General features: G+C 41.5%; 1 protein-coding gene across 9 annotated transcripts in view; it reads left to right on the top strand.

Moving 5' to 3' along the window:
* SYBU (syntabulin) overlaps window positions 1-15,628 on the top strand; it is a 108,780-nt gene that overhangs the window by 80,753 nt on the left and 12,399 nt on the right. For 8 of the 9 annotated variants that reach the window (XM_072774269.1, XM_072774266.1, XM_072774267.1 and 5 more), the window contains one exon: window positions 15,447-15,549. In XM_072774269.1, coding sequence (XP_072630370.1) covers window positions 15,447-15,549 — 103 coding nt within the window. Of the gene's footprint in view, window positions 1-1,575; window positions 15,354-15,446; window positions 15,550-15,628 lie in introns of those variants that run through there. The other variant, XM_072774272.1, reaches the window with a different exon arrangement.

Below are 15,628 nucleotides of genomic sequence, written 5' to 3'. Positions count from 1 at the left end.
AACCTTTAAAAAAAATGAAAATCTAATCCTGTTATCTCTGTTGAAAATACATGAATGGCTCAGTCCCAAGGGTTAATGTGCTGGAAAAAAAAAAGTCTTCTAGCTAGTGTGGTCTGTTGTTTGCTCTCCATAAGGGATGGTGAGCAGAGCAGAATGGTGATAATCTTGTTAAAACCTCTGCTACAAAAAAAAAAAAAAAAAAACCTGCTACAGATTGTTTGTAAATGAATTTTCAAAGGTTTCAGCACGGCCTTTGCAAGAGCAAGCAAACAAACACTTATGGAGAAAACCATATTTCCCCCAACTCTAGAAGTTCCATTCAGGTGTGCATTCTTAGTGTTTAAGGCATATTTTGATGCATTTATTATTGTGATATTTTTCAAGGCGGTACACCTGGTTTCAGATGCCAGCTGCCCACTTATGAGCTGTGTGACCACAAGTGAGTTACCTGTGCTTTCCTCTTCTCATCTGTAAAATAAGAAAACCGGACCTGTCTCATGGGCTTGATGTGAGAATTAACTAAGAATACAAGCAAACCACTTTGAATAGCGTGTGAACTTGATAAGCCATTTCTGACCATTACTGACAGAAGCACAGTAATCTATAAAAACTATGTCACCCGTATTAGAAGTTAGTCATGTAAGAAACGGGTCACCTTCTTATTTAAGTCATGTAATTAAAAAAATACACACACACACATTTATAGTGGCTCTATGCAAGAATTCTTAGAGAAACATAAGTGTTTAGCAATACATACCAAACACATGGATAAGCAGGCCAATAATAACAATGATGAGAAGTTCACCAGTTGTCCCCAGTTCGTCTTTTATTTCCCACAGTGATCCCATTAGCTAGGCATGCTCAATCCCTCCTTGGAATGAGGAAACTCAGGTTCAGAGAGATCAAGGGATTGCCTGCGGTCACACTGTCATTAAAGATCAGATATTTGAATTCAGACCCTACCAATGCTAGACCTTGCTCTTATCTGCTGCTCTTAGAGATATACTGTCAGTTATGTGAAGCATGGTTAGTAACACTTAGATTTATGCCAAGTAGATTAAGAAATTGACTCATCTTGAATGTGAAATGTGTGAAAATGATTCTCAAAATGTATACTATGGTGTACAGCTCTATTTTAAGTCACAGTCAAGATTGATGCTCTGTTTCTCAGAGGTAGCTATGCAGGAACTATGCTATATGCCATATGAAGGATCTCATCCGGGATGTCTTAGGGCAGTACTTCTCAAATTTGAGTGTACAGATACCTCAAAGGCTTGTTAAAAACCCAGAATATGCAGCCCTACCCTGTCTCTGAGTTGCTGACTCAGTAGGTCTGGGGTGTTGTCTGAGAATCTGCATTTCTAACGAGGTCCCAAGTGATGCTGATGCTGCGGATTTAGGACCACACTTTTAGAACCACCATCTTAGAGGGTTGAGATGATTGGTGAATTTAGGACAAAAGGATGGTTTAAAACTACTCTATAATTGCCTGACCTGCTTCACAGACCTAGTTATAAACCTCGCTAGGAAGTGACAAATCATCAGCTCTGACATGGAGATACTTAGGTGACAATCAAAACATAGAAATCTTTACTTTAGCTTTAACATTTCCAAAGCAGGGCTGTTGCTTTCAATTTAGAAACTTTTACACAGTCTCTTCCCCTTCTCCAAAACAGTGGGGCTTGGCTTAAAATTCAGATATTTATTTCCCTTCCCTGTGACGCAACCCCAGCATTTGGCTTTAGAACTAGGTATTTTACCAAGTTCTGGGTTGCGTTAAGGAAGGCATCTGCATCCATTACTCCCTACCCTGGAGCAAGGATTTTCTCTCTCAGTGAGGTTATATTCATAATCCAGTAACTCTGGGTCATCTTCTTACCACCATGAGCTGGTCTCATTGCTGAGGCTAAGGGGCAAGGTCGTGGAGTAACTTAAACAAAACCCAAAGTAACGTCATGGAATTCCTGATCTTTGAGGGCTACTCAGGGTCAGAATGACCCAAGAATGAAGGCTCACTTTTAGGCATGTTGTATCCTAAAATTGGGATAGGATAAAGCAGAGATTCTAGTTTTATTTTTAATTTTTGATTCTCCATGACAATGAGAGGGACAGGTATGGAAGGACAAATGATCCATAGAGCATTTCTTTTTTGTCTATGGAATATATTACATACAAGTGGATTTACTCTTTTGGCTTTTTCCTTTGGGAGACTTGTGCCTCTGGAAATACAAATAGTTGTTTATCAGAATGGAAACTCTGGCTAGATGAGTAACTGGAATAAACCCAATTCATTTTCTCATTATCAGGAAAATGAAGAAATAAATGATGGTATAAATCATACAATGGAATATTATATAGTAGTCAAATGAATGCCCTACAGATGCATGGAGAATCTTAGCAATATGATTTTGAATGCAAATTGTCCTGAAAGATTATAGATATATAGTAGGCTGTTTATTAAAAAGTGAAAGACAAAACAGAAAACAAAAAAGAATCTACTTTTTAGGAATACTTATAGGTATGATCATTCTTTATAAAAAGGAAAGCAAGGAAATGGTGAACAGGAGATAGAATGAGGAGGTAGATATAATTTAGTGTCGATGTTCTAGGTTTTGTGATAGGTGGTGGTTTCTTCATTTACTATAATAAATGTAAGGAAATAAAAACACAAGTACAATAAATAATAAATAAATATGAATACTGGCTCATATGAATTGGTCAATAAAGAACTAAAATAAAGGTAATCTTACATGGGCCAATGATGAAAGTGTGTCAAGAACCAAGGAATTTGATTAATGAAAGTCTGTGCATCTGTGACTCATAGATTTTCTACAACGAAAATAATGAAAAGTCACTCTCGGGACCCATGCTTGGTTCCCACACAGCACTGTGACTTGAAGTCTTTGCCACTTTGTCCCATCCCTCATTTCTGTTGGTCCAGTTGGTTCTTTCTGCATGAATATCACTAAGGGAGGGTAACAGTAGGCCATTGAAGATTGCCAGCAGACTCACTTCAGATGAAACCATAGCTGTGGTATCACTGGGGTAGGAAAACCATGTTGTTCCTTTTCTCTGATCTTTACCTTTCTGAGGAAGGTAACATGTTGACATGTTTTCTCAGAGAAGCAAAGCTAGAAATTTTAGAAAATAAAGACTGTGTCCAGTATGAGAAACTTATTGCCAGACACAAACGTTGGGGCCTGTGGCTTAGAAGGATGCTCATTTAGGGGTGTCTGGGGGACACAGTCAGTTAAGTGTTCAGCTCTTAGTTTTGGCTCATGATCTCAGGATCATGAGATTGAGTATTGAGTGCTTGAGGTTCCCTCTCTCCCTCTGCCCCTCCCCACTGCTCACGCTCTCTCTCCTTCAAATAAATAAATAAATGAACCTTAAAAAAAAAACAATAAGAAAGACGTTCAACTAACTGGCCTCTGGACTGCCTTTATGGTCTCATTCCCTGATGTTGCTTCTCCCTCCGGTGCTGTTCCCTTCACCCTGGACAACTATCCCCACCACTCCCCGTGCAATGGGCTTGAATAGTCATGCCCACTAGTTTTGAAAGTTAGTTAGTTCAATGAGCCTCTTCCACAGAATCTTAATCCTTCCAGAAGAAAGTAGTATTTCCCTTTGTTGACCTCTTTTAGAAACCAAGTTGTGTCCTCCTAAGGCATTTGCCCCTTTCTGACGGCAGGATCAGTGTCTCAACTGGACATCTGCTAGGTGTGCAAAGAGCTGTGGCGCATTCAAATATGAACTAATGAAATCTCGCCCTTGTGCAGATGTTGTCTTCCGCCGTGCATGCGACCCACAGCCTCTATGGGAATGTTCGGTAGTTAGCTCTCTCTGTGGTTTAGTGTGCTTTAGGCTTTCATGTGAAATTGGAGAGAGCGGTTGATGCAGCCCAGAGCCAAGGATTTACTCAGATTTACTCGTTGATTTATGATCTAAAGTGGGGAGGAAGAATCCTTACCACCCTCTGTCAGAACCGTCTTCTATTTTCATGCTAGCTTTGTTACTCACACCCAAGAGGACAGCCTGCCCTCACTCCTCCTTCCTGCTCCAAGTCCTTTTCCCTGATTTTGGCCAGATGTGTTTGGGACCCAGATGTGGTTCAGACAGGGTGATCATAAGAAGAAAATAAAGGCAGTATTTTAAAGTGTTTACTGAGTGCCAGGCACTACCTTTTGATATATTAGCGTATATAATCTTTGCAACAACTCTATGATATAGGTACTGTTATCTTTTCCCTTTTATAGAAGAAAGCGAGGCACAGAATGGTTATGTGCCTTTGCCAAGGTCACACACCTGGTAATTGATGCTACTAAATCCTATCACCTCATAAAAAGCAAAGAGAAACAACTTCACATTGAAAGTGCAAGAGAGATTGAAGAGATTGAAAATGCAAGAGAGAAACGGAGAGGGGATACATCATTCATGAGCCGAGAGGAAAGCACATCAAGATATTAGAAGTGGAGCATGGCTGAGTGCTGACAAGGTCCAGTGATGTAACTCTCTGGCAGACTGTTCCAGTACAGGAAGGGGAGGGTCAGTGTTGCTGAGAAAGTGAAGGGAGCCGGCCGAGTGCGACAGGCGGCGTCAGTGTAGATGTGGATTGTGGCACACTGCCCCCCAACCCCAGCACCACAGCTCAGGTGGGAGGGGCCTGTGAGGGGAGAATCCACACTGCGTGGTGTGCCCTGGAGGTTGGCCCACAGGGTGGGGAGGATGAGGGGAGGCAGCCAGGTCTCTTAGGTCTTAGAGTCAAATAGGAAAATGGTGCTTCCGACAGAACAGAGGTTAAAAAACAAAATAAAACAAGGGGAGCCTCAGTAGCTCAGTCAGTTAAGCATTTGACTCTTGATTTCCTCTCAGGTCATGATCTCAGGGTCGTGAGATTGGACATTCCATTGGGCTCTGCGCTCAGCATGGAGTCTGCTTGAGATTCTGTGTCCCTCCCACCCTTGGAGCTCTCCCTCTCTCTCTCTCTCTCTCTGTCTCATAAATAAAAAAAAAATAGATAGATACATAGATAGATACAAAGATAGTTAGATACATAGATAGAATCTTCTTAAAAAGTGAAACAAAATAAAAAACCATACTGTTTTAGAGTGGTGGTACGGGTCTGTGTAGCAAGCAGTAGATCAGGTCATCTCTTCCTAACAAGTGAGTGTTTTGTTCCATTCACAGTCTCAAACTGCCTGCAGACAACACCACTTCACTGGGAGGGGAAGATGAGGTGGCTTCAAAAAAGACTCATCCTTTCCTTTTCCCTTATACTCTGTACTTAAAGTCACACACCTCAGTCCTAGCCCTGCTCTGACTTTTTAGTGTTGGTGGCTTCTCGGTCTCCATTTCTCTCTTCCTACCATGTCATCACCGCCTTCCTCCCCTGTTAACTGCCCCCACAAGGACACCCCTGCTCTAATCCCACCCCACCACCTCGAGGATGGCTTTTCCCTGAGGTAGATTTTCCTGCCAGACACGGAGGCAGGCACTTCATTTTGGTAAACGCTGAATAAACACTTCTCCTTAAATAGAAGCGGCAGGTTCTCCAGCTAGCTTGTTTAAAGGGGCAGAAGAAAGTTCAGTTCAGTGAACTTGACAAGAAATTAAAGATAAGGAACATATGAGAGTCTGGAAAATTCTTCAGGGAGGATTTGTTTTTCTTATATCCAGGCTCCCAAAATAGTCAAGTAATCAATTAGGATGAAGTTCATGGCCACAATGGATGTAACCCACCCCAGAACTGCTCAGTGGAAGGCAGTGGGACACAGTTGCCCACTTGCCAGAGGGTTCACCCCCAATGCTGATTCAGCATGGGGATGGCGTGTGCCTGTGTGGTTTGGCGCCATTCAGCATACCAGCCACCAACACATCGACCACACCAAAGGCAGCAAGGTAGGGCTGATGGGATAATCCAAACGGGGAGCGTGCTACATTGTGAGGTGATTCTCTCTGCCAAGTGGTATTTGACACCTCCAGCTCCAAACTGGTCAGCCCCTCCTCTTGAAAACAGGATTATGAGGACTTGAAACCGTGGACCAACTGCTAAGTATCCCACTGGCTTTGCAAACCAAGTGTGCCTGAGTTTGGCTGGACCTGGGCCGGTTCTCAGACAACGTGTGCCTTGTCTATGTCCCTGTCTCCCCAGGGACAGGGGAGAAGATGGATTGAAGATGGATTTAGCCCAGGAAGGTGCTTCTGCAGAGCTCTGAGGGGACAAGCCACTCTGGAAGTTAGATTCTTCTATTTTGCGCACTTTGTCCTTGACAAATGTGGTAGCTGGTCCATGTCAACTTCTGCTCACTGACCTTCAGCTTACCATTGAAGAAAGTCCTTGCAATCTGATCAGACCTGGAGGAAGATTCCATCTGCTCTTTATCTTTAAGGTCGCCTCCTCAGTGTGGTCTGGGACCACTGGCTACATAGTCATCTGTGGTAATTAATGAAAATGCAGATTCCTGGATTCCCCCCAGACCTTCTGAACTGGAACTTTTGTGTTACCCAGAAATCTGCACTATGACTTAACTTTCCTGATGATCTCTTCCCACAGTAAGGTTTAGGAATCAATGCATTTTTAATAATAATTATAAAATGAATATTTATGAAACTGTCAAGCACTTCCCATGCATTTCACTTACATTTATTTCAACTTAACAATCCTCCAAGATAAGTACTGCTATCCACCTAGAGTGGGGCCTGATACATAAGACTTGGCAGATGTTAATTAATTTTCATTAAACAAATTAATCTTTAAAAATATATACATGCACACATATATAATGTACATACTTACATACATAAATAAGAAAAGTAAGTTTTAGTGAGGTTAAAATGACTTAGGCAAGAACGCGCAGCTGCTGAGAGAGAGGGCCAGAATTTATACTGCCTTCTTTATGTATAGCTTGTTGGTGTGTGATTTTGCAGGCTGGCACCTCCTTCTGGTGATACTGGGTAGTTTGTGGCAGTGATTATAAAGGATCCCAGAGGCACCTGGTTGGCCTTGGGTTGAATTGCTGGATCTCTTGTCTAGGGTTCTCTTCTTGGCCATCTCTGGTAAATTAAGAGGGCCACATATTTAGTACTGATCAAGCAGGCCCAGGGAAGTTGGGTGGTCATCCACAGAACCAAACAGCACCCATTGTCTTTCCTGTACTCTGCTCAGGTTGGCCAATGCATAGTCTTAATTTTCCCCAGAGTGAAGCAAAGGGAGACTAGATGTCTCATGGGTTCCTGTCGGAAATGTTCACTTCCCCCTGCTTTCTTGAAGTTTCTTTATACCCACTTTATCATTTATCTGCTTTTTTGGTCAGCAGGTGTATTCTCTGTATTTCTGCCAAGACAGGTCGTGGAGCCAGCCCAAGATCAGGGAGTGAACAGGTGGAGCTGTCTTTGACGCTTTCAGTCCTCTTGGGCCTCCTTTCTCGTGCTCCTTCCCTCCCTTTCTCAGACCTTCAAAGCTACCTGGCTCAGAGGACTGGCCTTTGGTGAGAAGAGATCAGTAAACCTATGTGCATTTTCCCTGGGGCTTTCTTAAGGTGGGGTTCTAACTCAGGAGCAACTCTAGAGATTTTTGGAGGAGGCCAAGGAGACTTTGTTTTAGGACAACAGATTTTTTAGATGTGCTCTGTTTTACATGCACACACAAACTAAAAAATAGAAACATACTCTCCACTGACAAATGGCTGAAGGAAAACCAGCTTTTGTAAAGAATGTTTGTAAAAATGTTTGACTTAACTAGGTAAGGCATTTTGTCTCACAGAGCTTTTTAAGGGAAAGATGTTTAAAAGCTCTCTTCTAGCCTTCAAGCCACTGTACCCATAGTTCTAACTAGAAATTATAAGAAATTATAATAGCTAACATAGATTGAGTGCTTCCTATGTGCCAGGCACTATTCTAACTTCTTTGCATGCTTCGCTTAATTCCTACAATCTCTTAACAATACTTATTATTAATATCTTTATCTCCATTTCACAGAATAGGAAACTAAGGCAGAGAAAGGGTAAATAATTTGCCAAGCCTTTACAGAGCTTGGTAGAAGAGGCATGATTCAAACCCAAGTGACTGGACTCCAAAGCCCTCTTAATACTTACATTAAATGGTGGGATTGCTTTTATTATGAAATGCTTTTTCTTTAAAAAAAATTTAGATTTTTTACAAAGGAAAAATCAATTGTCCATAATTATTAGTGTATCCTATTTTTTTAATAAGAGTAATATGCACATGGTTAGAAAAGCCAAATGGCTCAGAAAGATATAAAATGAAGATGAGAGTCCCTTTAGATCCCTACTGTCCCATTCCCAAGGGAAACCAATATTAACAGACCTTTTTTAATCTCTCAACAAAAACATTCTATGTATGTAGCTAATTATACATTTGTGAAGAAGGAGACATGCCTCACCCCCTATTCTGCATCTAGTTTTTCTAATCTAGCAACAGGGCTTTGAGATGTTTTCACTCCAGCATGCCCAGGTTCATGCCATCTTTATCATGATACAGAGTATTCTCCTAGGTTGCTGTACCCCCTGACTTCACTGGTCCTTGTTGATGAGCATTTTGGTTGTTTGTTTGATGTTTTTGTGCAGGAACAATTCCTAGCAGTACAGCTTTCTTTCTTACACATGTTATACCAACTTAGACTCTTGCTGACTCTTAGCGTTTTTTTCCAAACCTTCAACAGAACTAGTATTATCAAACCTTGATTTTTAAAATTTTTTACTAACCTTGTAACTAAAAAAAAGAAAAAATCCTTGTTTACATTTACATTTTTTTAATATGTGTGAGGTGGAATGGCTGTTCATGTGTATTGATCATTTATTTTTCTTTATCTGCCATCTGCCTGTTCATGTCCTTTGCCCATTTTTCTGTTCTTTTTTTTTTTTTCTGATTTTTGTATGAGCTTTTGGTAAAGTAAGGAGATTGGCCCTTTGTCTGTCATATATTGTAAACATTTTCCTTCAATTCATTATTTGTCTTTGCTATTTTCCCATAAGCAGTATTGCTGTTGTATAGTCAGATTCTTCAATACAAAATTATTCTCCAAATACTTTAAATTTGAACTTCCTTCTGTTTTTGTTTATATATATGCTTTTAAATTTATGATGGCTCCATTCATTGAACATCAATCATAATGAAGATAAACCCTTTCTGTAATTATGACATTAATGAAAACAATACTTAGAGTTTTTCAGGAAGACTTCTGAAATGCAAGAAAACCTGTGTATATATCTTCAATATATTGATCTTTGGATCAGATACTCCTTTTCTAAAATAAATAACCTATAGGAGTTTTAGAGAATAGTTTTCAGAAACTAAAACAAAAATCCTGTTTAGTTTGTGAAGCATTTCTTGGATTCATTGGTTGGGTGCCCCAAAGCTTCACAGCTACGAGTCCATTCTACTGAATCTACCTTAGAGAAGCTTTTTTTTTTTTTCTTCTTTAATAGTGTCTTCTGTAATTGTATGTGTCCACTGCCTCAGCTGCTTCTTAATAGCTCTGCTTGGCTTCAGTGGAAATGGCTCCTCTCCCCCTAGAGACCTTTAAATAAAAGATCTGTGTATCTGTGTGTGTGTTGGGGGAGGGGAAGAGGATGAAGGGATGGGGAACTATTTTTTTGTTTTTATTTTTTTCCTTTTTTAATTTGCTGCCTCTATTTGAGGTGGGGATGTAGGTGGCCAACCTGAATTAATTTGATAGCTCTGTAATGACAAAGGATAAAGGAAAGTTTGGGGTTGCTTCAATCAGTGGTTTAGAATGGCTTAACACAGCTTAGTAGACTCGGTTTTCAGAGGCTTGTGATGTTCTGATGTCTGAGGACTCCATAGTCTCCTGAAAACAAAAATAATAATGTCCTAAGAGACCAGATTGCGGGCAGTGCTTCAAAAAAATAAGTTTAGTTATCAGTTTTTGCGCATACTCTTAATGTTTCCATTTTTCTTTCCTTCTCTAATTTCTGGCCTGACCATCACATGCACAGATTGCTCATTACCCTAACATTATGAATAAGAGTAATGCCTCTCCAGAGAATCCAGCAGAACTACCAAACAGAAACCACCAGAGTTTCTGGTGACCAGTGAGAAGGGCTTCTTATTGGTGGAGTTCACCCTTTGCTGCAGGACGTGTAGTCACCAAGACAGTGGAATCGAGAGGTAGTTTACAGATCATCAAGTTCATTCACCTCTTTCTGTCCTGGAATCCTGCTCCACCAACGCCATTTAAAACTCCCTTCAGAAATATCAGATTGGGAGACAGAACATGAGAGACTCCTAACTCTGAGAAACGAACAAGGGGTAGTGGAAGGGGAGGTGTGGGAGAATGGGGTGACGGGCACTGAAGGGGGCACTTGACGGGCTGAGTACTGGGTGTTATACTATATGTTGGCAAATCGAACTCCAATAAAAAATATACAAAAAAATTAAAAATAAAAATAAAACTCCCTTCTGCTGTTCAAACACAAGTCATCAACAGCCAACTCTTGTGTCCTGGGCTTTGTCAGAGTCTTCTCTGTGACCTCAGAGATTTACATTCCAGTATCTATATAGTCTTGACCACAAAAACTGCTTTAGGCTAATGACACTCAAAAATACATATAACACAATATATATTAAATTTCTTGAAATTGAGCATATCCTTTGACTTAAAAATTCTTTCAGGCATTTATTCTAAAGAATAGCAGACAAGGAGGGTACCTGGGTGACTCACATGGTTCACAGTCTGACTTCAGCTCAGGTCATGATCTCAGGCTCCTAGCTCAGTCTTTTTGGCCCTCTCCCTCTGCCACTACCCCCTCCCCTACTAGCTTGCTCTTTCTCAAATGAATAAAATTTTCAAAAAAAATTTAAAACCTTAAAAAAAAAAAGAATAGTAGACAGATATGTCAATTTGCATGCCCCAGGGATATCCATTGAACATTAAGCCTGTATTTAAAGGCCTGGACCCGGGGGTCAGACAGACTAGGTTCAAGTCTTACCTCCACTTCTTTTTTTTTCTTTTCTTTTTTTTGCCTCTACCTCTTGTTCATGTCACTCAACTTCTCTATCTCATCTGTAACAGGGACTGATAAGTGTCCCTACCTCAAAGGGTCTATACTATCATGAGCAATAAATGAGTGATTATATAAATATGCTTAGGATGATTTTTGGCAGAGTGTTACTATGTAATGATAGAAAAATTAGACATAGCGTATATATTATTTTATTTAATAAAACAAAATGTAGGTGCCCCTGTGTGGCTCAGTTGGTTAAATGTCTCCCTTCAGCTCAGGTTATAGGATGGAGCCCCACATTAGGCTCCCTGCTCAGCGGTGACTGTGCTTCTTCCTCTCCCTCTGCTTCCCCTGCTTGCATGATTGCATTCTCTCTCTCTCTCTCTTAAATAAATAAAATCTTTAAAAATAAATAAATAAATAAAACTGAATGTAGGGGCCCCTGGATGGCTCAGTTGGTTAAGTGTCTGACTCTTGGTTTTCACTCACGTTATGATCTCAGGGTTGTCAGATCGAGCCCTGCTTCATGTTCCACACTCAGCACAGAGTCTTCTTGAGTTTTCCCTCTCTGTCTCCCTCTGCCCCTTTCCCTGCTGTTTCTCTCTCTCAAATAAATTAATTAATTAAAAAATATATATATATATCTAAAATAAATTGGAGTATATTTTGAAGATATTCACATATTAAAAGCAATTAGGTTACATAGTAATGTATTAACTAAGAATGCTGAGTGATTATATATCAAAAGGTTAACTATGATTACTTTTTGGTGATGGGACAATAGACTACACTTTGTCCTATGGATCATTGCTATTTTCTAAATTTTCTACAAAGGAAATGTATAAAAAAGTTGTCTTTTTAACCCTTGCAGAAGAAGAAGAATTGCTAACATTTATTGTGACTTTACAGGGAATCAGGCGCTTTATATATGTGTGTGCGCGTGTATTTGTATATATACACACGCACACGTTCTTTGCTTACAATAACCTTAAGAGGCAGAATCCATGATTATCATCTCCATGTAGCAGATTTAGAAACTGAAGCACAGAAAGGTGAAATAACTTGCCTCAAGTCCCCCATCTAGTGAGTGGTACTGGTGGGATTTGAACTGGGGGTCTCTGACTCAGGGCCTGTGTTAGGTATTCTCTTTGTATGGTCTGAATAATACAGATGAGCATTGACCTACAGCCCTCGCAACAGTAACCTAGTTACACATGCTGTTTAAAGGAAACGAATAGAGAGAGCCTCTGATCCTTGAGTCTTTTCGATAAATGGGGAGCTTTCAGGTCTCCAGTCATTCTCTTAGTTACCTTGTTAGTAAATGGGAAGAATATGTATATCAGGTGATGTAGTAAAATTAACCTCTCTGTGTATCCCATAAAAAGGGTGTATTGACTTTACATTGCATTAACCAAACTAGAAATATTTTTTAAAACATAGCAAAGTGAAATGGCATAAGTAGCATAGACATTTTTATCTATGCTGTCGCTCAGTAGTGAGGGCAACCGCCAGGTCTCCTGAATGAGTCTTCTAACCTCCTTCAGAGTGTAGAAGGTGAGTTAGAGGAGTATAGGAAGAAACTTGGGCCCTGCCAATACACAAGGGTCAGTATATTGAGTTCCAATAGCAATAAAGTGTAGAACAAACTTGTGCCTTCAGTTCAGAGTAATTAGCACAGACCAAAGGCATCCTGAGGAGAAAATGGATTTTCAGCAGTTGTCTGGTCTGTTTCTATTTTAGAATTTCTGTTTTTATTGAGGCAGTTAAGTTATAATTGATGGGGTTTTGTGTTTCTTTTCAGGAATGAAAATTGGGTGTTTCAGAATCATAATCTTATGTTAGAAAATAATATCTCAAACCTGGTGGCTGCAACCACAGCATCTATTTTTTGAAAATTGTCTGCTTTTATCACTTAATAAGCATCCTGATAATTTACTAGCTGACGAGGCTGGCGGAATTAGGCTGTCAGGACTAGCATATTGCCGGATAGTACTACCAATCGTGAGTCCTTGAGATAGTAAAATACTTCGGTTTAGCCAGAGCATTACTCAGAGGCAACTAATTACAGTTGGGGAGCTCATAACAACATTAGACAGTCTCTGAAATCCGGAAGGAATCGCCAGTCCCAGGCCTGATAAATTGCCACCCTCCTTCTCCCAGAATTCTTTCTTATTTTTTTTTTTTTAAGATTTTATTTATTCATGAGAGACACAGAGAGTCTTCCAGAATTCTGCTGGGAATTAGGATTCACTGCTGTCATCTATGTTAAGGGGTCATTTTTGGTGTCTTTCCCAGAAGAGGCTGAACTTCCTGAGAGGACCTGGGAGCCGGGGAAGGGATTTTTCTTTTTCTGCCTCCCTGTTGTCTTCCCTTCTAGCAAAACAGCTACAACCCGTCAGTGAGAGGATCTGTTCAGCGGTGGGCCAGTCTGGCTACATCATCTTGGCAGTTAGGGAGATGGTAGTATATAGCTTACCCAGGAACCTCCCCCGTGCCCCTCTTCTTCCCATGGCCTTCCAGAGGACGCAGCATGGTATGGAGAAGTGGCGTGGGGACTTGGTCCTGGCCAGGATTTATCCCCCACAGGCCTCGGACAAATCAGTTTTGATTTCTTCAGTAGTAGAATAGGGAGATTAATGTCTGCCTTACAGAGTTGTCAAGATTAACAAAGAATAGAAAACGTGTCCTAGAGGGCCTAGTGCCTACAAGGCCCTCAATAAATAGTTACTAATGTGATGATCATTATTGTTCACTACTTGTTAGAAACTCAAAGGATTTAGATTATTCATATTTTCTTCAACCCAGAAATGTGAGCTGGCTCTGAGTTCTAGACCAGAAGACTCACAAACCATGTGGTAGGAATTGACAGATAAGGTCAAATACAATTATATACCTAGATTTATTTTCCAAAAGCATATGGAATTTTATCTTTTTTTAAATCCTCTCTTCCTTCTTCCCACTTGTTCTCTTTTGCCTCTTCCACTCTCCTTCAATTCCACAGGCACCCCGTGGAATTTTTCTATCATTACCATTTCAGAACTATGTAACTTTTTGTTAGAAATGAATTTATATTGGGGCATCTGGGTGGTTCAGTGGTGGAGCATCTTCCTTTGGTTGTGATCCCAGGGTCCTGGGAATGAGTCCCACGTCAGGCTCTCTGCATGGAGCCTGCTTCTCCCTCTGCCTGTGTCTCTGCCTCTCTCTCTCTCTCTCTCTCTGTCTCTCTCATGAATAAATAAAATCTTAAAAAAAAAAAAAAAGAAATGGGGACACCTGGGTGGCTCAGTGGTTGAACATCTGCCTTTGGCTCAGATCGTGATCCAGGGGTCTTGGGATTGAGTCCCTCATTGGGCTCCCCACGGGGAGCCTGCTTCTCCCTCTGTGTCTCTGCCTCTCTGTGTGTGTCTCTCATGAATAAATAAAATCTTTTTAAAAATGAATTTATATTATTTGGCCACAGAGCATGTTTCTAATTACATACAGATCTGTAGTCTGATGTGATTTTTGTAAACTAATGAACAATCTCCCTGCACAAACCACCCCACCATCACCCCCCCACCCCGCCCCCAACTAAAATGTTCACCTCACAGCATAATTCACAGTTTCTATCACTGTTGCTGTGAACTTTCTTCATCCTGTTTGGAAATGTTCAGTTCCTGCTTTTAGTCACCGTTGTGTTCTCAATAGAAAAACAGCAGCTGGGGGCCCTGAGTGGCCCAGTCGGTTAAGTGTCTGCCTTCAGTTCAGGTCATGATCCCAGGGTCCTGGGATCGAGCTCCGCTCCCTGCTCAGCAGGGAGTCTGCTACTCCCTCTCCCTCTGCCGCTCGCCCTGCTTGTACTCTCCTTTTCACACTCTCTCCCACATGAATAAAATATTTAAAAAGAAAAAAAAAAGAGGAAAAAAAGAAAAACAGCAGCTGCAGTCAGAGTCACTGATCAGATAGCGCGGTTCAGGCCGTTATCTGGAGCCCAGGCTTTCTTCCCAGCTGCTGCTAACTGGTTGATTATCTCCAGACGCTAACGTGACGGATTCGAGCGAGTATGGCTAGCCGACTGCAAAAAGCCCAAAGATAAACTCCCCTGGAAAAACTACTCTGGGCCGACAAGTATGCTTTCCATTGCGCCTAACGTTGGGGCCAGCGCGTCCCTGTTGTCCAGGGAGTGCCCCGGGGCGCAGGAAGAGGCCCCCACCTCGGGTCACCGCCGATTGTCTGCTGGAAGGTCGGCCTGTAGGAAACCAGCGCACTGTGCAGCTCAGCGGGGTTTATGAAACGATGTCCCCGTTCTTGTTCTCGCACCTTCTCTTGTTTGCTTTGAGGAAAAGGCCGGAGCCGGGCAGCTCTGGAATCCTGCCACTTGCCGAGCCAGTGTGCCCTCCGGGGAGCCCCAAGGAGAGGCGGGGAGGGGCCGCGTTCGCAGGTTCCTCTCCTTCACGCCTCTCTCCCGCCGTTGTCTTGCAGGTAGCGAAGCTGATTTTAGCTCCTCGAGCAGCACCGGCAGCATTTCGGCTCCTGAGGTCCACATGTCTGCGGCGGGAAGCAAGCGGTCCTCTCTCTCACGCAAGTAGGCACTGTTTCCTGCTCTCTGATTGTGAAGACACTACACAGGTGACTTACCTGTACTTTAGGCTTCCGTGGAGCCA

The sequence above is a fragment of the Canis lupus genome, chromosome 14 (assembly GCF_048164855.1).
Source record: "Canis lupus baileyi chromosome 14, mCanLup2.hap1, whole genome shotgun sequence".
In the NCBI taxonomy this organism is placed as follows: domain Eukaryota; kingdom Metazoa; phylum Chordata; class Mammalia; order Carnivora; family Canidae; genus Canis; species Canis lupus.
The sequence above is the reverse complement of the archived record's forward strand: the minus strand, read 5'-3'. Positions and strand labels throughout refer to the sequence as shown.